Source organism: Schistocerca nitens, chromosome 4, assembly GCF_023898315.1.
Source record: "Schistocerca nitens isolate TAMUIC-IGC-003100 chromosome 4, iqSchNite1.1, whole genome shotgun sequence".
In the NCBI taxonomy this organism is placed as follows: Eukaryota; Metazoa; Arthropoda; class Insecta; order Orthoptera; family Acrididae; genus Schistocerca; species Schistocerca nitens.
In genome coordinates, this window is record NC_064617.1 from 753,651,350 (window position 1) to 753,674,498 (window position 23,149).

Genomic DNA, 23,149 nt, shown 5'->3' on the forward strand with positions numbered 1-23,149 from the left:
CTAAATTTCCAGGTCTGTGGAATAAAGGAGGTAATGGAGATTAACGGTCAAGCAACTTGTGGGATCCAGCTTTCAACTGTCTTTGATTTGTTCGCTAATCATTTCAATCCGAAACGTGCAAAACTTGAGAGCGCACTTGTAACAAAACACCGTTGTTGGCGCTATTGTATTCGGAAGGAAGGCCGACGGTCGCGAAATGGAAACCACAGTGACAATCAAAAATGTTGTCTTTGCACCAGTTGCTATACCTTCTAGCTACTTCTCTAGATAGTCGTCGACATTTGTCTTAGCGTTGTACCATTTTTCCAACACCCTCCGCATATAATGTAGCCGCCTGTGCTTTCCGCCACTTCTCCAATTGGAGTTCGTTGCCTGTGTCAAAATGCTGTCTGAATCGAATGAAAATGTCATTCGTCACTTGGAGAATCTCCTCGGCGTTCTCCTCGTTGAAGGTGCCCTAGTCAAAAAACACAACTTCTGCACTATCACAGACTCGAGATCAGGAATTATACAGAGCTCAGGAACGATCGAATGAGTAGTCCAGGATGTGTCTCTCGATTGTTAACATGGTGACCATGGCATGAACTGTAGCACTTGCTGAGATGGTATATGTAAATGCCAGGTACTGGAAATTCGAGTTGGCCTCAAACTCCCTGGAATGACTCAGCAAAACTGGCATGCATCCACGGCAAGAGGTGCTATGATTTTGCTCGGAGAAATGTTGCACCAGAGCAGATTCGTTCTGCGCAGAAGGATGGCAGGCTTTGTATCAGACACAGTTTCGGTGACGGCTGTAGACCAACAAATTCACCGTCTACATAGTGCCTTCATTCTTGTCATCCCACAATGTGCGACATGGAGCAAGTGGAGAATATGTTGTGGACTGCAGATGAGATAGTGAACCGACTTTCTTATTCTTGTTCAGTAGTGAATAGTAGAACTTTGGCGTTCAGATCGCGCTGTAAAAAAAGGAAAAGGGCATATGCTGAATATCAGACCTGTTCCTTTCGGAACATGCTCGGTCCTCTGCCATCCATTGAATAGGTGACAACACATTGTGAAGTAACCAGTCCTGCCCATCAACTGAGATTACTTTGATAGCAGTTACTGGGAACTCATCAGGTCTGGGGTATGGTGTCGTATAGGGTGAATCACATGGATGCCTGCTTATTGAGCTCAACGTCAGGAAGCGACAAGATGTGAAAGTACGCCTGCTGTGTGGTGGGCTGGTACGGACGTCATAGTTGCGAATGCTCGAATATAGCACCCACTAATGCAGCTAGCTACGAGACATAGTCCCAGGGCTGAGACGAGGAGATGATGTGTCACTGAAATTGTTCAGTCTGGCTCTCCAAAGTTTATAAGGCAAAATTTCCTTAAGAATTTACGTAGGCTTGAGACTAAAGCTGACAAAATCCCACATCTTGCATATGCTGACGGCGTGATCGTGCTGACAGGAGTTAATTGATGTGGATGAGCGATATCGTGAAGGCTGCAACGCGCACGGTCGGACTCCAGCTGAATGAATTGACGCCGAGTATCTGGTGAGGAGCAGTACAAGTAATTATTCAAGATACGCACCCCATCCATAGATAGTCGGAACTCGAATTAATAAAAGGGCACGTGATTAAATATCTGGTGCTGATTTTTACAGAGGATTCATTATGTGAGACAGAGATCAAAGCAAGGACCCGAAACCAGAAATCGATCGTAGTTCAATTTCAGTCCGATTTTTAAGCCTCGCATTCTTTCAATGAACAAAGGACTGTGCAAAAACTAATCCAACTGATAGGGCTGTATGGTTGCGAAAAATATATTGTACAGAAAAAGGACTTAAATATTTTTCTCGTTTTCGAGTGGGACGTTTAAGGAAGGATTACAGTCCATACAAGACGAGATAACTGGTGAATAGAGCATTCGGCATAATTGTGTGCACGATGAGATCTACAGCAGACCAAATATTGCAGGGATGATGTAACCAAACAGCTTGTATGGGCAAATCATGTCGCACGGGTAAACAGGTATGGACGGCCTTTTATACCCCTGAATTTTACTTCCTGCAGAAGACCAGGACGTAAACCAAAGAAAAGATGAAGAGATAGAATCCACGATGACTTGTTGCAGATTGGCGTAGAGGTTGCTTGGTGGCAGAAAGAAAGGGATGAAGAGCCTTATGGCAGCGTGCAGTCCTCTCAGCCTGGTCTGTAAATTAAACGGTTGTAGTCATTATAGTGCGTTTTCTGGTAATTTAGAATGGGACCAAAAAGGAAAGACCAAGTGCATGTGGTCTCTGATTAAATAAAACTTTGCTAATCGATAATGAGGGTAAGCTGAGGGTTGTGTGGTGTTAATACAGGATCTTCCAATATAAAGCATACTGTCCGGCCATGCTACAACGCATGGGATGCAGTAACACAGTAATTAATGTTATCCAGTAGTTGTAGCAGTACCAGATTTTTAGTTCACAGCTTTGCGAAGATGTGTCCCTTCGAAAAGTTATTTTAGTTGCCATTTCGTTTTTATTACAAAGTAAAATTATTTTTCTTTTACTTTCATAAGCCCACACACATTCAAAGGTATACAGATGGAGCGAAACAAGAATGAGAAGTTTATGTGGTTCTTCAGCAAACATGATTTATTTAAAAGAAGTGATTTGTAAACTTCCGGCTACAAAATATTTTTAGAAATATGTTATCGCCAGTTTTCCACTATTATCTAGAAACGAGTTTTTTTGTAATGTGTTTATGTTTACACAAATACGTCAGGAGTTGTCATTTGTACTTAGGTGATTCTAGTGATAAGCTTTCCGACGTGATTATGGCCGCAAGTCTGCAGTGAACAGACTCTGAACGTGGAATGGTAGTTGGAGCTAGAGGCATAAGACATTCCATTTCGGGACTCGTTAGGGAATTCGATATTCCAAGATCCATAGTGCCAAGGATATGCCGAGAATACCAAATTTCAGGTACTACCTCTCACCATGGAAAACGCAGTGGCCGACCGACCTCACTTAACGACTGAAAGCAGCGGCATTTGCATAGAGTTGTCAGTGCTAACAGACAAGCAACATTGCGTGAAATAACAGCAGAAATCAATGTGGGACGTACGAAGAAAATATCCGTTAGGGCGGTGCGGCGAAATTTGGCGTTAACAGTCTATGGCAGTATGGCAGTAGATGGCGTGCTAACAGCACGAAATCGCCTACAGTACCTCCCCTTGGCTAATGACAATATCAGTTGGACCCTAGACAACTGGAAAACGGTGATCTGATCGGATGAGTGTCGATTTCAGTTGGTAAGAGTTGATGGTAGAGTTCGTATGTGGCGCAGCCCCATGAAGCCATAGACCTAAATTGTGAACAAGGCATTGTTCAAGCTGATGGTGGCTCCATAACGGTCATGAATGGGTCCTGTGATCCAGCTGAACCGACCATTGACTGGAAATGGTTAAGTTCGGCACCTTGAACAGCATTTGCAGCCATTTATGGATTTCATGTTCTTACACAACATGGAATTTTTGACGGGTTACAAGCGTTATGTCACAAGGCCACAATTGTTCGAAATTAGCATGAAGGACATTGTGGACAGTTCGAGTGAATGATTTGTCCACCCAGATCGCCTGACATGAGTCCCATCGAAAATTTAAGGGACATATTCGAGAGATTAGTTCTTGCACACTTTTCGCAATTATGGACGGTTGTAGAGGCAGTATGGCTCAATATTTCTGCAGTGGATTTCCAACGACTTGTTGAGTTCTTGCCACGTCGAGTTGCTGCACTTTGCCGGAAAAAAGGAGGTCCGACACGATATTAGGAGGTATCCCTTGTCTTTTGACACCTTGGTGTACAAGCTGTACAAGCACGTAATACACTTTCAGATGACCTCAGATTGAAGTACAATATATTATGCTGGTGCATAAAATTGACACAAGAATCTGCGGAGTGTTGTATCTACACTCAGTTTTCAAAAAATATCAGAAAAACTAAGTTATTGGCAGCCGAGATTGGCAGGTAAAGACAATCAGGTACAAGACATTATTAAAATATGAAATATTTGGCTGCCGTGTTTCCGAAAGCCGTGCCATGCTACATGAATGTTTGGCGAATGAAAGGCAAGTTCTTTGGGCAATAGCATGCCCAGTTGAAAAAAATACAACACATTTTGGGAAGTCTGACGAACAGTTTGGCCACCGGGAAGTGTACAGAGTGTCCAAGTTCTTTAGTGTCAAAATTACAAAAAAAAAGCAGACTCTAAAGCGAGAATTTTGAGATAAGAAATCTTTTCCCTGAAGAGAATATTCCATGCAGAACGAGGACTCGAAAGAGCAATGTGTATCCATGTGTTATTTACGTTTTATCGCAAACAACTGCCTGCCACGTCAAATTTGGTGGCGCTGTTTTGAAAAACAACACACAGTCGTTTTTGATAGTTTCGTGGCTTAGTTGGTTACCGTTTACAGTTCATGACTGGTGGCCGAAGATGGGGCATTACTCGTTGCAAGAACTTGCAGACATGCGTTTAATTTCTCGACAAGAATAGATACTTGGAGAAACTAAGTCGTTCAAGCCACAGAGAATTGGCGAAGACTTTTGATATAGAACTGTTTGCACTGTAGAATTGGAGGTGATGACACTGCATCGTGTAGAAGAAGAATCATTAACAAGCACACGTTAAGTTCTCTACACTATGGATCCTCCGAAGAATTTATTTTTTTATAGCTGAATAGTTCCTTATCTCAAAGAACTCATCCGTGGCCATGTGTGTAACTTTAACCCAAATATTTGATACAATATGTAGTCCACTACAAAGCAACATCTGGTGTGTTGTTCTCTTGAAATTCTAAGACCAGCAGCTAACACTCGAAGTATCTGTTCTATGTATTGCCCATAAATCGATGAAAACGCCCAATATTATTTAACTTCTAGCTTGGCAATGAGTCACTGGATTCAGACACAATCAGGCAACTAGGGTACCGATCTCCGCAGATTTTCAAGTTGTATTGATTGAAATATAGAAAAGGATTCAAAATAAAACAGCACAATTTGCTAAGTGTTAGTTTTTTCGCCGTTAGAACGTCACAAAAATGCTCAACGAAATCCAGTGGGAGATTCTAAAGCGAATGTATTGTGCGTAGCGCAAGGCTCCGAGAGATCGCGTCTCATTGCTAAAGAAACTTGTTAATTCCTGCTGATCGTTAAAACTGGAATACCAGGAAGGATACCAAATCATGAAATTTCGGTTATTGTGGCTATATAATGAATAAATGATAAAATTTGTAGGTAATTTGAGAGTATACGTGATGAGAAATTTAATACACAGAGCAGTTACTTCTGGCACCAACAGTTACTCTAACACGCATGAGCATCGAGCCGAACTGAGCTTGGATGACAGATACGGGAACGTCATTCCATGCTACTTCAACTCCATCCGAGTTTATCAGCCTCAATGATTGGCGAATGATGGTCTGCCAGTCTCTCTGCAACCGTGGCTAGAGGTTTTCGGTGGGTGAGACGTCTGGAGAACGTGCTGCCCAGGTAACAGTCGAAAACTCTCTGTTTGGGCTACGTTACGGACTATAGGGCCGACATACTCTGATGTGACAAAACTCATGGGATGCCTCCTGGTATCGTTTCGGATCTCCTTCTGCCAGGCGTAGTGCGGCAACTCGACATGGCATGGACTCAACAGCTACTGCCGTCCATAATTGCGGGTGTGTTGTCAGTGCACGATTTTGTGCATGAATTGACCTCTCGACTATGTCCCATAAATGTTCAATCGGATTTATGTCGGGTACTCTGGGTGGCCAAATCGTTCGCTTGAACTGTCCAGAATGTTAGTCAGACCTATCGCGAACAGTTGTGGCCTGGTGACGTGGCATATCGACATCCATAAAAATTCCATCGTTGTTTGGGAACATGAAGTCCATGAATGCCTGCAAATGATCTCCAGGTAGCCGGACATTGATAGTCAATGATCGGCTCAGTTGGATCAAAGGACCCAGTCCATTCCGTATAAACACAGCGCACATCATTATGGAGTCACCACAAGCTTGCAAAGCGTCTTGTTGACAACTTAGGTCCATGGTTTCGTGGGGTTGCGCCACACTCGAACCCTACCATCAGCTCTTACCAGCTGTAATCGGGACTCGTCTCACCACGCCACGGTTTTTCAGTCGTCTAGGGTCCAACGGATATCGTCATGTGCCCAAGAGAGGCTCTGCAGGCGATGTCCTGCTGTAGCACCGTCCTTTTATACCTTGGGTACGCGATACTACCGTCATCTGGGTATGTAGATATCGCTGTCCCATAACTTTTGTCACCTCAGTGTACAGTCACGCGTTATGTTATTGAAAGATAGCGTTGTGGTTACCTCGAAGACATGGCGCCGCCACCGGCCTTAACAAGTCGCTATTGAACGGCTCCTGACTAAATTAACGGCTATGCGAATAGGTGATCGAGAAATGTAACTAATGGCACCCCATACCATTACGCCAGCTACTGGGCCCACATGACGATGACGTCAAAAGCTTTTTTTAAATGTTCAGCATACAGCCATTTTCCAAATTAATTTGAGAAGTGAATGTAAAATGACTCGTTCCATTTCATTACGATTTATCGTGCAAAACAATCCATGGAATATGGAACAAACAAACTAACTAACTAACTAACGAAGTCTGGCAACGTCCTGTCTGCTCGAAGCTTACACACCAGGGATACGTCCATCGTGACACATTAAACAGGACTGGGACTTGTCTCAACAGGTGTCCTGCGTAGTCGTTCGGCGCACCATTGTCGGCGCGTATCATCTCTCTGGGAAGCTGCAACAATCGTCGCCCTGGGTAGCGACAGGAGGCGTATCCGTGGTCTCAATTCCACTTTTTTTTTTTTTTTTTATACGCATCATTGGCTCTGAGCACTACAGCACTACGGGACTTAACATCTGAGGTCATCAGTCCCCTAGAACTTAAAACTACTTAAACCTAACTAACCTTAGGACATCACACTCATCCATGCCCGAGGCAGCATTCGAACCTGCGACCGTAGCGGTCGCGCGGTTCCGGACCGAAGCGCCTAGAACCGCTCGGCCACAGCGGCCGGCACTGAATGTCTGTTTTACACCGTTTGTAATCCGAGCACTTCATTCTTTGTCTTCCACCCTTATTATTCCTTCTTGATTCTTGTACGTAGTGTATATTACTTATCTTTCCCTACTGCTCACTCCAGGTGGCGCAGTGGTTAGCACACCGGACTCGCATACGGGAGGACGACGGTTCAAACTCGTGTCCGGCCATCCTGATTTAGGTTTTCCGTGATTTCTCTCAATCGCTTCTGGAAAATGCCAGGATGGTTCCTTTGAAAGGGCACGGCCGACTTCCTTCTCCGTCCTTCCCTAATCCGATGCGACCGATGACCTTCCTTTTTGGTCCCCTCCCCCAAATCAGTAAATGTGAAGTAATCAATTCAGAAATGTAATCTCATGGTTTCGAAGAATTGTGTTGAGGCTATTAATAGACCATAGTATTTCCGTCCTCAGTGTGAACTCAGATTACAGATATGCTGTGGCGGAGAAATTGCTGTTTTCAGGAAGGCAGATGAAAGGAGTCTGCAGTAGAAAATCGTATTAGTTTGGTTTTATCACTCACGAGCACGATAGAGTGGGAAGCAAAAGTAATGTTGTAGCTGCACAATTTGAGATCAACGAACATCACTTAGCAGGACAATTGGACCATAAATAATTCCGTAATATAAAAGTAATATCCCAAATCCTGTCGACTGAGCGAGAGACAACAAACGCGCAATTTCTGTTGGAGTCACCAGTCTTCTGACTGGTTTGATGCGGCTCACCACAAATTACTCACCTATGCCAACCTTTTCATCTCAGAGTAGCGGTTACAGCCTACGTCCTCAACTATTTGTTGCGTGTATTCCGTTCTCTGCCTTCCCTTGCAGTTTTTGCACTCTACAGCTCCCAGTAGTACTATAGACGTTATTTCCCGACGTCGTAACACGTCCTATTATCCAGTCCCTGCTTTCTGTCAATGTTTTCCATGTACCTCGTTCTTCGACGATTCTACGGAGAACCTTTTTATTTCTTATTTTATCAATATGCCTAATTTTCAACACTCTTCTGAAGCACGGCATCTCAAATGCTTCCATTCCTGTTTCGGTTTCCCCACTGTCCATGATTCATTACCATACAATGCTGTGCTCCAGACATATATTATAAGAACTACTTTGTCGAATTAAGATCTATGTCTGACAGTAGTAGACTTCTCGTGGCCAACAATGCCCTCTCCGCCTGTGCTAGTCTGTTTTTTATATCCTCATTACTTCACCCGTCATGGTTAATTTGGTTTACAAGGTAGCAAAATTCCTTAACTTCACCAGCTTCGTGATCACCAATTTTGACGTTACGTTTCTCGCTGTTCTCATTTCTACTATTTCTCATTACTTTCGTCTTTTTTCGAATTTCCCCCAGTCCATATTCTGTACGCATTAGACTGTTCATTCCACGCAATATGTTCTGTAATTCTTCTTCACTTTCACTGAAGATAGCAATACCATCCACTGATGTCCTTTAACCCTGAATTTTAATCACCAAGTCGAACCTTTCTTTAATGTCCGAATTGCTTCTTGGACATGCAGATCGAACAGTAACCAATGAATGTATCTTGATTTCTCTTAAGTCTTGCTTCCATCATCAGTCGAGTCAGAAGTGCCTCTACGATCCTTTGCATTTACGGAAGCCAAACTGAACGTCATCTAACAATATTCTTTTGTGTACTACATTTTTATATAGTACAGGAAAGTGGCCTAAACCGGACTCCAACCCCCCCCCCCTCCCCCCAGGACCCTTATAGTGGATCCCCTATCTACTGGCTCTGATTCTATTCAAATCTAGTGATGCAAAGTATAAATAGTAATATAGACTTCTACTACTCTGTTTACCCTCACATCTTTTGACAGTGGAAAAAGCTTTTACAGTGTTTTACATTTTTCGTTATTTCTTCCAGATATTGCCACGTAGGCCTTTCAACATATATGTGTTCTTGAAGAGTAATGTTTGAAATTAATGTTTATGGTTAAACCGTTTCATTTATAAGATTCAGAAAAAATGTATTGGGTGAAGAAATTTTAGCCCACAGTCGCATAAACTGGTTCCTTCAGTTGCTTAAACCGGCTCCCTTATATGCTGATAAGTCTTCCTGTATTAGTAGACTCTCTTATTCTCTTGTAGCTTCCAAGAGGCTAAGGGGAAAAGTTGATCAAAGAAAGTGGTGCCCGTATAAAGTGACTAAAACTATTGATGCTGTTCAGAAAAAGACGACGGATTGGAAGAAGGCCAGTAGACAGTTTTACGTCCGAAAAACAACGCTTATGAGGTTATCCAACACAAAGTACAGTACACCAGAGAAAGCAGCAAAAACAATCTCGACAGACCTAGAATTTTGGTTAAAGATCTTGAATAAGAGCTGGTTTAGTATTGTCGTCTTATGAAAGCTTCTTTCTTTCGGCTTACTCGTAATGACTTGTGGAAAATGGCCGTGCATTTGGTACAGAGAAATAACTTTGGAGACCCCTTCAAAAATTAAACTGTTAGGGAAAAGTGGGTTATTCTACATATTGCGCCACAAAACCAAACTGTGAGAAAGAAAGTCTACAGGAACATTGTATAGAAGGGCTGTCTGCCAGTGCTAGTCTGCTTTTTATGTCCCCATTACTCCGTCCGTCGCGAGTTATTTTGCTTAAAGTAGCAGAATTCCTTAAATTCGTCCGCTTCGTCATCACCAATTTTTATGTTAAGTTTATCGCTATTCTCATTTCACAGATGAAACACAAAAAAATTCTATAAACTTCTGGAAGATGTTATATTACATCTACTTTGAAACTAGTTCATGACACATTTTCCTAATTTTGTTGAGCGTTATTTTGCTTAGATTTAGAAGGGGTCCAGTTTTGCCAACTACACTCATGTTCAGAAAATGGAACAACTTTAACGACTAGAGATAGGATGTTCATATTCACAGGACATGTACATCAGTATGTTCTGCAGAAATGATTAGCATTTCAGTCGCCTCTGTTCAGCATGTGTCCTGTTGCCTCTTAGGCACAGGGTCCGCCATGGATCCTGATAACTTGTTCCATGCGTGCTGACGCCTACGCGTTTAAGGCGCGAATGGCATCCTATAGTATAGCCATCCGTGCTGCATTCACCTGGTTCCAAAGTTCATCTGTGATAGTTATCACTGGGCCACATCACTGCACCCGTTATTTCACCATATCCCACACAAAGGCTGATATCCTGTGACACCAAGAGGGAACGTGTTCATGAAGCGACATTGGTCGTGCGTTGTATTGCCAAAAAATGGCATTTGGGGCATTGTGTGGGAAGGTTATGGCTACGGGTCGCAGGATGTCACGTAGGTCACACCCGTCGCTGTGCCCTGGACACGCACCAGTTGTGGTTAATGGTTGTACCCAGTAACAGCCCACACCATAAGGCCTTGAACTGGCACTGTATGTCTTGTGCGAATGCAGTCACTGTGATGCCGTTAAACGTGTCTGTGGCGAACCAAAATGCGGCCATCATTTTAAAACAAACAGTCCCTGGATTCTTCCGAAAACACTATCTGATGCTATTCCTGTCCTCAGTGACGTCGTTCCATACACCACTTCCGTCTAGCATGTTTCTGCACGTTTGTCAAAGGTAGGTGGAGAAGTGGACGAGCGCATGTAACCCATGCCGTAATAAACGGTGACGGATTGTTACCTCTCACAGTGTACGATGTGTTGCACTGTTCCACTTTTGCACCTCAGCCGAGGAGGACGCGGGTCTGTCCTGCAATGCCATTCGGATGAGTTCTCGATCTTCTTGGGTATGATCTGGATGGAGCAACCTGACCCATCTCGACGCGTTCTACGGCCTTAAGTGAATCATCTGCGCACACCCATTGCATTGCCTAAACACTTCGTCCCAAAAGAGCAGCAATTTTTCGGATTGATGCACCACATTCTCACAGGCCAATAATGTGCTGTGTTTCAAACTCACTAATTTGACAGTAAGGTTGGCGCGTACGTCTACGAGACATTCTTTACGTCTGCTCGAGTCACACTGGTCCATTACCTTCGTTAATATAAACGTCCCATCTCTAGTCGTTCAAGGTGTTAGGGTTTTTCTGAACAAGGGTGTATTTTTCAAACTAATCACAAGGTTTTGAAAATAATTGTTTTTATAATAACTTTTAGCGATATTCCCTAAGAGTATAATGTAAATTATAAACTGAATATGACATGCTTTTTAAAGAGACTATCTTGCATGAGGACGAATCGCAGCCATAATTTGACATTCTGAATAATAACAGTTTGTCTGCTGTTGTAAATAATTTATTTACTCACCGGTTTGGTAGGCTAGAAGCCATGTCATCAATTTTTTTTTTACTGTAAGAACCGCCAAGCAATATTATCCTAACCTCTACTGATGTGAGAAACGTCATGGAGTACCTCCTAACATCATGTCGGACGTCCTTCTGCCCGGTGTAGTGCAGCAACTCGACGTGGCGTGGCCTCATAAAGTTCCCCGCAGACATACTGACCCTGACCCATGCTGCCTCTATAGGCGTCAGCTACTGCGAAAGTGTTGCTGCTGCAGGATTTTGTGCGCGCATTGATTTTTCGATTATTCCCTTAAATATTCGATGGGATTTATGTCGTGCGTTCTGGGTGGCTGTATCACTCGTTTGAATTGTTCAGAATGTTCATCAAACCAATCGCGAACAACTGTGGCCCCGCGACATGGCACATTGTCATCCATAAAAATGCAGTCGTTGTTTGGAAACATGAATTCCATGAATAGCTGCAAATGGTCTCCAGGAAGCCGAAAATAACCATTTACAGCCAATGACCGGTAGAGTTGGACCAGAGAACCCAATCCATTTCATGTAAATACATCCCACACCATTATGGAGTCACCACCATCTTGCACAGTGCCGTGATGATAACTTAGGTCCATAGATTCGTGGAATCTGGGCCACATACGAACTCTACTATCAACTCTTATCAACTGAAATCGGGGCTCATCTGATCAGACCATGGTTTTGCAGTCGTCTAGGATCCAACGGATATGGTCACGAACCCAGGAGATGCACTGCAGGCGACTTCGTGCTGTTAGAGAAGGCACTCGCGTCGGTCGTCTGCTGCTATAGCCGATTAACGCCAAACTTCGCAGCACTGTCCTAACGTGTACGTTCGTTGTAATTTCCACACTGATTTCTACGGTTACTTCACGCAGTGCTGCTTGTCTGTTAGAGCTGACAACTCTACGCAAACGCCGCTCCTCTCGGTCGTTAAGTGAAGGCCGTCAGCCAATGCGTTGCCGGTGATTAGAGGCAATGCCTGAAATTTGGTATTCTCGGCATACTCTTGACGCTTTGAATCTAGTAGTATTGAATACCATAGTGATTTCTGAAATAGAATGTCCCATATTTCTAGTTCCAACTACCATTCCGCGTTCAAAGTCTGTTAATCCGTGCCGTGTGGCCGTGATCACGTTTCAAACCTTTTCACGTGATTCAGCGGAGTACAAATGACAGCTCCGCGAATGAAAGGCCCGTCTACACCATCTGTATGTGCACATCGCTCTCCCAAAACTTTTTGACACTTCAACGTGATGCTATAAGAGACCATTAATGGGCTAGAACACCCAGTCAAAAATAAAAGAAACCTACCATGATTGCAAACGTACGAAAATAGGCCGAACATAACTGGTTAGTCATTAAATATAGGGTCACAATCGATCCAGAGAGCCAAAAAATTTATGAAAATCTGTGAAGTATCAACAAGAACCCTAGTCCATGGTGTTATTAATTCTAATTTTTGACTGGCCCATGTTGGTCTTTATCACATTAGGTTGTATATTGGCCTTTTATCAAAGTAGGTTGCAAGGATATTTCTTGACGGTTCTTACTTTTTCCTTTTAATGTAAGTGCGCAAAGTACGCGCGCTTGACGAACAGTGGACACATACTTTTTGTTTACCTGACAATGCGCTGATTGCGTCATTTGGTCATAGACAAGGAATGTTCGGTGCTGTCAATGTTGCCATTTCAATGTCATGAATCACCGAGTATGGAATTTGTTGTTTCTCACTATTAATGCAGCGAACGATTTTTATAATTTAATACGTAGGTTGGAACTTTAATAGTGGCAACCTACAAAATAGATACGAGTTTCAAAGTTTTACTGACCTTCACAGTAGTCACCATCATTGTGTATAACCCGTTGTCACCGATGTGGAAGTCGTAGGATACTCTTAGCAGTGCCAGTTGTGTTGACAGTTCGAGCGGCGCCGTCTATTGCCCGACGAATTTGTACCAGTTCCGAACCGAATGCCGTGAAGTGTTTCCTTCAGTTTAGAAATCGAGTTGAGCTCACGAGCGCTTAAGTCGGGCGAGTGCAGTAGGTGGTATAGCACTTAGCAGCCCCATCAGTCAAACAAATCGGTAACAGCTTGCACTGTACGTGTTTGAGCATTGTCCTGCAAAATGATGGCCAGGTCCTGCTGAAAGTGTCATCACTTCTGTCTCTAGGCTGTTAATTTTTGGAACACAGCTTACGAACAGCTTAGAGACAGAAGTGATGACACTTTCAGCAGGACCTGACCATCATTTTGCAGGACAATGCTCAGGCACGTACAGTACAAGCTGTTACCGATTTGTTTGACTGATGGGGCTGCTAAGTGCTATACCACCTACTGCACTCGCCCGACTTAAGCGCTCGTGAGTTCAACTCGATTTCTAAACTGAAGGAAACACTTCACGGCATTCGGTTCGGAACTGCTACAAATTCGTCGGTCCAAAGACCGCGCCGCTCGAACTGTCAACGCAACTGGCACTGCTAAGAGTGTCCTACAATTTCCACATCGCTGGCAACGGGCTATACACAATGTTGGTGACTACTTTGAAGACCAGTAAAACTTTGAAACTCGTATCTATTTTGTACCAGCTGTAAATAAATAGTTGACACTATTAAAGTTCCAACCCTCGTAGATTTAACCTGATGATGTAGCTTCTAGGCTACGAAATCGGTCGTTAAATAAATTATTTACAATAGGATATTGTTATTCAAGACGTTTTTAAAGACAGTCTGTGAATAGTTTCTATTTGTCATAAAATAAAAAACGAAATGGGCTTTTGGTTTTGGGCGCTTGCCCCTACAGATTTAAAGTTATTAAAGTGTGAAGTTGTAAAGACGGTTTACGGAAACCGTGTTGTTTGTACATCTTGAAGAGCTCTCTGAGGTGAAGTGATGGTGGCGCACTCACCCGGTCGCAGCCCCTGGAGAAGCGCATGAGGACGGGCGCGAGCACGGTGCCGGGCGGCACGCAGGAGTCGCCCAGCTCGCGGCGCAGCTGCGTGAACTGGAACAGCGCGTCCTTGTCGTGGTCGACGCGCCGCCGCAGGATGCCCAGCAGCACGTCCAGCGACCGAGACCCCAGCGTCGGCTCCACCTGCGGCCGTACACCGCTGCTTCACTTTCACGTGCACTCGACACAGGACATTAGCAACTAAACATGTGAATTGCCCGGAGTCAGTACACAATCATTCACGATTAACATCACTCAACACATACAAATACACTATCCGATCAAAAGTACCAGGACACCTTTTAGTGGGCATTAAAGTGGGGCGTGATCACCCTTCGCCATTACGACGGCTTGAACTCTGCTGACACTTTCAAAGAGGCATCTCGATGTCTTACTTACTGATGAGTCTTCGTGCTGTATGGCCAGGGTGGAAGAAACTTTTCGCCTCCCGATGTTTCGTCCAGAGCTGCGATCGACATCTTCGGAAGTGCTCCTGGCGACATTCAGTCTTGCCAATTGAGGAGTCGCAAGTCGGAGAGCGACATAAATACTGTGTAAACTGGGAGGGGTCGAGTATACAGGTAATCAACAGAGATAATCTTTATCAGAGATAAAATTTAACTATCGATTGTCGCCTGTGAAGGAGACCAATTGTTAGTACTATCAGGTCCCCAAAATCTCAAACTGCAAGATACCTGGCAACTCTTTCACAAACTTGCTGCGGCCTTCTCCACCAGACATCACGGCGCCTAGAGTATCAGCAACCACACTGACAGCCTGCAGCCGCGGGTTTCCCGCTTCGCAGGCACTCCGAAGCATACACAACCGACAGGCAACATTGATGAATGGCCACAACAACAACAACAACAACAACACAGCAAAGACACCAGCGGCCAACTGGGGCCACTACAGGCCCACATAAAAATAAGGAAGAGGTCGATGCAGATCCCGGAACTATTTTCACACGTCAAACCACGTGATGGAAAATAGTTCCGAGGTACTCATCCGCCGAAGCGCTATAAAGGCCGGCGCTCGGCCGCACATTGGCAGTTCATCGACCGCCAGCAGACGTGGATAGCTGCCGCCCCGGCAGCCCGACTTGGATCTTCTCGCTGATATCTGGATTAGGCTTGGTGTATCAGAGAAGTCTCTGGCGGAGACTAGTAGGAAATTATTTCAGTTGTTTTCTATATTATTCTTGTATTTAGTTGTGATTCGAAGACGGATCACTGTTTTGTGTTGGTGTTATATTTGGAGAATTTGTTTTGGTTAATTGAACAGTCCAATAAATTGTTTTCGGTCTTCGATCGTTAGTTTCTTCTGCTTACGCAGACATATCAAAACTGACTCGTGTGCAAAATAATCAAGTCATTTTATCGAAAAACCTTTAGGACTAACTTTGGCTCCTGAGGATGTTATTACAAGTTTATTCACCATGATTCCAGTTAACAAAGTTATGATTTATGTAACGGATGTTTTTCCAGGCGATCTGAATGCTGTTTTCACACACTGCCTTATATTGTATTGTATGTTAACCGGGGACCTAGAAACGAAGGAGAGGCTCCGTCCCCGCCGCAGCCGCAGTGGTCCACAACCCTACGACGACGACTACGGCAGTCCACTTCACCCCTCCGCCGCCACACACCGAACCCAGCGTTATTGTGCGGTTCGGGCCCCGGTGGACCCCCTAGGGCACGTCTCACACCAGACGAGTGTAACCCCTATGTTTGCGTGGTAGAGTAATGGTGGTGTACGCGTACATAGAGAACTTGTTTGCGCAGCAATCGCCGACATAGTGTAACGGAGGCGGAATAAGGGAAACCAGCCCGCATTTCCGAGGCAGATGGAAAACCACCTAAAAACCAACCACAGACTGACCGGTTCACCGGACCTCGACACAAATCCGCCAGGCGGATTCGTGTCGGGGACCAGGCGCTCCTTCCCGCCCGGAAAGCCGTGCGTTAGACTGCACGGCCAACCGGGCGGGCACACACTGCCTTCCTTCTAGTCAGTTCCAGTGGGATGATGAATTTTACAAGTCTGTTGATGGTGTCGCAGTGGGTAACTTATTAGGTCCTCCGATCGCTAATTTTGTATGAAAAATTAGAACAGTTAACTCTAGAAAATGCAAATAAGAAACCATGTCGATGGTACCGGTTCGTCGAGGATACAATCATTGTTTTGTCGCTTTGTAAAAAACCTATAGAAGAGCTCTTTTGTTATTTGAATGGTATAAATCCAAAAATCCAGTTTAACACGGAGACTGAAAAAGACAACGCAATATTTTTAGTTGTTTGGTAGGTTTGGGGGAGGGGACCAAACAACGAGGTCATCGGTCCCATCGGATGAGGGAGGAAGTCGGCCGTGCCCTTTCAAAGGAATCATTCTGGTATGTGCCTGAAGCGATGTAGGGAAAGCACGGAAAACCTAAATCAGGATGGCCGGACGCGGGTTTGAACCGTCGTATTCCCGAATGCGAGTCAGGTGTGCTAACCACTGCGCCACCTCTGTCAGTGCAAAATCCTTCTTAGATGTTTTGATTATCAGACAGGTTGATGGAAGGTTGAAACACAATGTTTTTCGGAAAGTCATACATACTGGTAGATATTTACATGAAAACTTCAACCATCATCCGCAAAGAAAGAGAAGTGCCATTAAAAGCGTTGTTGACAGAGCCAAAAGATATTACACACTGGAACGATTGGATGCCAAATTAAAACATCTGAAGCAGACTTTCGAGAAGAATGACTATTCAGAAGAAGAAATAAATAGGGCCCTGCGACCGAATAACAGTAAGAAAAAGGACAAAGGTAAAAGACAGAGATTGAAGAACACGGTTTCTCTCCCTTTTATCAAAAAAGTATCTGATCAGATTGGCAAGATTTTACAGAACAATAACATCAGACCGGTTCTTAGAACAAACTAAGAAAATATGTCTAGAGCTCCGATCCGTGAAGGACAAACGCCTTCCTCTGTCGCCAAGTGGAGTATAAAAGATACCATGTAATGGTGGAATCGTCTACATTGGAACTACCAATAGAAGCGTGAATAAAAGACTGAAAGAACATAAGCCTTGGCCGACTCAAACAGAAAAATCAGCTGTAGCAGAGCACGTTCTTCAGTCAGGAAATCATTTAAGTCAATTTTTCTGAAACCAAAAGTTCATATACTATGACAAAACTATTGTTCACGACTACATAGGGAAGCCATCGACACACGTAAGGATAGTGATAATTTTAGCAGAAAATAAGGAACCATGGAACTCAATGATTGACAATGGTTTTGCAGACTCGAAAGATACATTTTTGTCCTAGACATGAAAAACCGATAGTTAAGTTTTCAGAATGAGGTTTTCACTCTGCAGCGGAGTGTGCGCTGATATAAAACTTCCTGGCAGATTAAAACTGTTTGCCGGACCGAGACTCGAACTCGGGACCTTTGCCTTTCGCCGGCAAGTGCCCTACCATCTGAGCCACCCAAGCACGATTCACGAGTAGGCCTCACAGATGAAGTTTGGAAGGTAGGAGACGAGGTACTGGCGGAATTAAAGCCTTGAGGATGCGTCGTGAGTCGTGCTTGGATAGCTCAGATAATGGAGCACTTGCCCGCGAAAGGCAAAGATCCCGAATTCGAGTCTCGGTCCTGCACTCAGTTTTAATCTGCAAGGAAGTTTCGATAATTAAGTTTCACCTCTGACAAAGATTATCTCTGCTGATCACATGTAAAATCGATCACGCCATTTTGCACAGTATTTATGTCACTTTCCGGCTTCCGACTCGTCTGTCTGCAAGATTCAGCTTCGCCATAAGCACCTCCGAAGATGTGCAGCGCAGGTCTGGACGAAACGTCAGGAATGGAAAACTTTATTCGAACACGGCCATATAGCCCGAAAGACTCATCAGCAACTATGACATCCGGTCGCGAAAGCTTTCATTATATAATCTGAATGTCAATCGAGATATCCCACTCCATCCCACTTGAAGAGCCGGAACCAGACAAGGTTTTGGACTGTGCGGTCTGGAGTGAATTCGGCGTTCTAACTCATAACAAAGGTGTTCGATGGGTTGAAGTCGCAATTCTGGGCAGGCAGGGCTATTTCAACAATATTATTGTCCATAAACCATTGTCTCATAGCTGCTATTTTATGAAAGAGTACATTGCCAAGCTGATAAAAACAATCATTGTGTCCCAATTGTTCCTCTACTGTACGTAGCACACAATACTGTAAATGTGTTCATATTCTTCTGCATTTAGCTTAGTAATAAGCGAACTGCACCCAAATGACGAAAAATAGATGACTTATAACGTGACATCGCCCCCATCGTATTGTGAGGGTGCTCTCCTTCTTGAAGCGGTCTTCTTGCTCGTTTCGAAGCACCCCGCCTTCCACCAGACTTTTCCTGTGAAATGACTGATGATACGAGGTAACAGGAGCTGGTACGTTCACAAGCAGGGTTTATTATCGCGGTCACAAATTGTTTTAACTTCCGATCGACAATAAGTCCACGCAACCAGATTACAACGTGAATAGACTCTCCTTTCGGTTCCGAGACAAATTCGGTTCTGTGTTATTCAGAGATCTCCCTAGTTACCGAGTCCCCCGATCACGGTCCATCGCCATGGATGGAGCTCCATGCCACACCGCACTGCTCTGCGCACTGTGAGTCTCTGTCTGCTCTGATATCACAAGCAGCAGTCCGACGAGCCCGGAACATCTCCACCGACACACCAATCCAAACGGAATCTACTTTCCTTTTAACTGTAACTATTATTACTTACACCAAGTATTCCGCGATTCAGCCATACACACGATCCCGGAATCTCAGTTCAGCAATAAGGTTGCTTATCACCGGCTCCCATTCATCACTACACACATTTGCACAATTACACTACGTTACTATTGGCACTAAACATGATAGCAGGTAACGTTCGGTAGGCATTCGCCAAACCCAAACACTTCCCCTAAAGTGATTCATCACTCCAAATCAAATGCTTCCAGCCATGCACTGTCCTGCGGCCTCTCTCCTTGCACCACTCCAAGTCTTGTTTACTGCAGAAATGTCTGGCATATGAGAAGTTCAATTAGAACTACTGACACCCTTGGGAGGGCCAGTCCTGACAAAACTCTACCATCTGGTGAGCAATATGTATGAGACAGGCGAAATACCCTCAGACTTCAAGAAGAATATAATAATTCCAATCCCAAAGAAAGCAGGTGTTGACAGATGTGAAAATTACCGAACTATCAGTTTAATAAGTCACAGCTGCAAAATACTAACGCGAATTTTTTACAGACGAATGGAAAAACTGGTAGAAGCTGACCTCGGGGAAGATCAGTTTGGATTCCGTAGAAATGTTGGAACATGTGAGGCAATACTGACCTTACGACTTATCTTAGACGAAAGATTAAGGAAAGGCAAACCTACGTTTCTAGCATTTGTAGACTTAGAGAAAGCTTTTGACAATGTTGAATAGAATACTCTCTTTCAAATTCTGAAGGTGGCAGGGGTAAAATACAAGGAGCGAAAGGCTATTTACAATTTGTACAGAAACCAGATGGCAGTTATAAGAGTCGAGGGGTATGAAAGGGAAGCAGTGATTAGGAAGGGAGTGCGACAGGGTTGTAGCCTATCCCCGATGTTATTCAATCTGTATATTGAGCAAGCAATAAAGGAAACAAAAGAAACGTTCGGAGTAGGTATTAAAATCCATGGAGAAGAAATAAAAACTTTGAGGTTCGCCGATGACATTGTAATTCTGTCAGAGACAGCAAAGGACCTGGAAGAGCAGTTGAACGGAATGGACAGTGTCTTGGAAGGAGGATATAAGATGAACATCAACAAAAGCAAAACGAGGATAATGGAATGTAGTCGTTTTAACTCGGGTGATGCTGAGGGAATTAGATTAGGAAATGAGACGCTTAAAGTAGTAAATGAGTTTTGCTATTTGGGGAGCAAAATGATGGTCGAAGTAGAGAGGATATAAAATGTAGACTGGCAATGGCAAGGTAAGCGTTTCTGAAGAAGAGAAATTTGTTAACATCGAGTATAGATTTAAGTGTTAGGAAGTCGTTTCTGAAAGTATTTGTATGGGGTATAGCCATATATGGAAGTGAAACGTGGACGATAAATAGTTTACACAAAAAGAGAATAGAAGCTTTCGAAATGTGGTGCTACAGAAGAATGCTGAAGATTAGATGGGTGGATCACATAACTAATGCGGAGGTATTGAATAGAATTGGGGAGAAGAGAAATTTGTGGCACAACTTGACAAGAAGAAGGGATCGGATGGTAGGACATGTTCTGAGGCATCAAGGGATCACCAATTTAGTATTGGAGGGCAGCGTGGAGGGTAAAAATCGTAGAGGGAGACCAAGAGATGAATACACCAAGCAGATTTAGAAGGATGTAGGCTGCAGTAGGTACAGGGAGATGAAGAAGCTTGCACAGGATAGAGTAGCATGGAGAGCTGCATCAAACCAGTCTCTGGACTGAAGACTACAACAACAACAATATGAGAAGCTGCCCGACTATTGTGCCGCACTTTCTGTTTAATTAATACGTACAGTCGTCGTGCTAGCAGGACTGCTGACAGCACTGGGGGACTCACGAGTATCTCCTTCCTGCTGATTTCATGCGATTTTTATAACCGCCCCATGCAATGCTCCTCGATCTCTGTCCGTCGCCGCCAGTTCATGACGTCTGCCTGGTCTTGGTTTGGTTGTGGTTGTTACTTCACTTTCCATTTCACAATCACATCACCAACAGCCGACATGGACAGCTTTAGAAAGGTTGAAACGTACCTGATTGGTTTGTCGTTCAGTTGACACCCAGTGACCGGCAATCTGTGAGGGTCTGTTGTCATCCGCTACATCAGACTGAAAATTGCCTTTCAGTATCATTGGAGATTATTGAAATGTTCATTTTATTCATAAGAGACTACGTAATTGTGACGCTGTTCTAGGCGCTACATTCTGGAACCGCGCGGCCGCTACGGTCGCAGGTTCGAATCCTGCCTCGGTCATGGATGTGTGTGATGTCCTTAGGTTAGTTAGGTTTAAGTAGTTCTAAATTCTAGGGGACTGATGACCTCAGAAGTTAAGTCCCATAGTGCTCAGAGCCATTTGAACCATTTGTGACGCGCAACTTGTCTGAAGCGATAAGAATGACTTCACAAGCCATCCGCCTCAGCTGGAAGTGGGCAGTTGTGGAGTCTGTTCCGGAAGTTCGTCCAGTTACTTGCAGAGTGACGAAAACAAGTTTTTCATTTCCAGCTCTAATAAATAGTGTGGTGGCAACACCGAGATGACACGATACTGAAATAGGGCAGTATATTTTGTTTCGTTCTATGCTGTATCATAATAATAAAACATCAAACACATTATTCGTTTGCTGTTTGCAGGCCGAGAACCTCCAATCGTGGTCAAACCAATGACCTCAAGGATATGTACGACGGCGGCGCTATGTACAGCCAGTTTATTTAACGTATGGTCCTCGGCTATTTAATTTCTGAAGATGCTCGCGTCTGTCGAGCGAAACATGTCACTACAGGACAATTACATGGGGCTTGGGATTGATCTACAATTTTAATACCAACGCGGTTTGCGGATCTGAGAACCTCCTGACCTCGGCTCGCCTTTTTGTAAACAAAGCAACGAATTATAAGTAGATCCTAACGGGACGGTACGTTAACGTCCATGTCAAGGTTTCTCAGGGAGAAAATTCTAACGCAGACGTTGGTGGAATGACGGTGGTGTCGTCTGATAACGTTGAAAGGTATCCTACTCTAGTCGCACTCCCTCGTGTTTTAGTAGACTTCTTAATTTTTATTTTATTGTTTGGTTTCTTCTCGTGACACACTGAAAAGGCTCCACTACTATTTGTATGTTAACGTATGAGTTTTCTTAAACAAATGAGGTTAATTTTCTGTAGCCGAAAAGTAATTTAGGTTTTACAACACTTGGACAAAGAAAAAGCTTACAGTGTGTACATAAACTGATGAACCAGGGCATTATGACCACCGACCTACTATCGATATTAATCCGTCCATGCGATAGCAGCATTACCTGGCGATTAAATGACTGCTAGTCAGACACACGCACGGACCGTATAGTCTCAGTGTGCGTTTTGTCCGTAAGTGGAATGGAGAAGGCGAGCGATCTATCTGAGTGTGGCCGAGGGCGATTGTGATGGTACGGAGGCTCGGCACTAGCATTTCGGAAACTGCACGACTTTTCGGGTGTTCGAGGAGTGCTGTGGGGAGTGCCTTCGACACGTGACGAAACTAAGATGAAATCACGTACAGACGTCGTGGACTTGGGCGGCAACTCCTCATTACAGGTGTTGCACGTCGTAGGCTGGGTAGAATGGTAAAACAGGACAGGCGGCGAACTGAGGCGCAACTGACATCAGACTTAAATGCTGGCCAGACTACAAGTGTGTCAGAACACACAGTGCACCGAACGCTCCTATCGATGGGTCTCTGCAGCCGACAACCCATGCATGTGCCAATGTTAACACCACGACATCGGGAACTACGACTGAAATGGGCACTTCACCATTGGCACTGGGCGTTGGCCCAATGGTAGAGTGTTACACGGTCTGATGAATCCCGATACCTTCTTCATCATGCCGAGGGGAGCGAGCGAGTCCGTCGTCTTCCACGGGAACAGCTCCTTCACAGTTGTACTGCACGCCGGAGACAAACTGGTGACAGCTACATTATGATCTGGTGAACATTCACGTGGGCATCCGTGGGTCCAGTGGAGCTCGTGCAAGGCACCATGACGGC

General features: G+C 44.3%; 1 protein-coding gene across 1 annotated transcript in view; it reads right to left on the reverse strand.

Annotated features, from left to right (window-relative positions):
- The window catches only part of LOC126253035 (uncharacterized), a 449,954-nt gene that overhangs the window by 289,670 nt on the left and 137,135 nt on the right, over window positions 1-23,149 (reverse strand). The window contains exon 5 of the mRNA XM_049954103.1: window positions 14,318-14,503. Coding sequence (XP_049810060.1) covers window positions 14,318-14,503 — 186 coding nt within the window. The remainder of the gene's footprint in view (window positions 1-14,317; window positions 14,504-23,149) is intronic.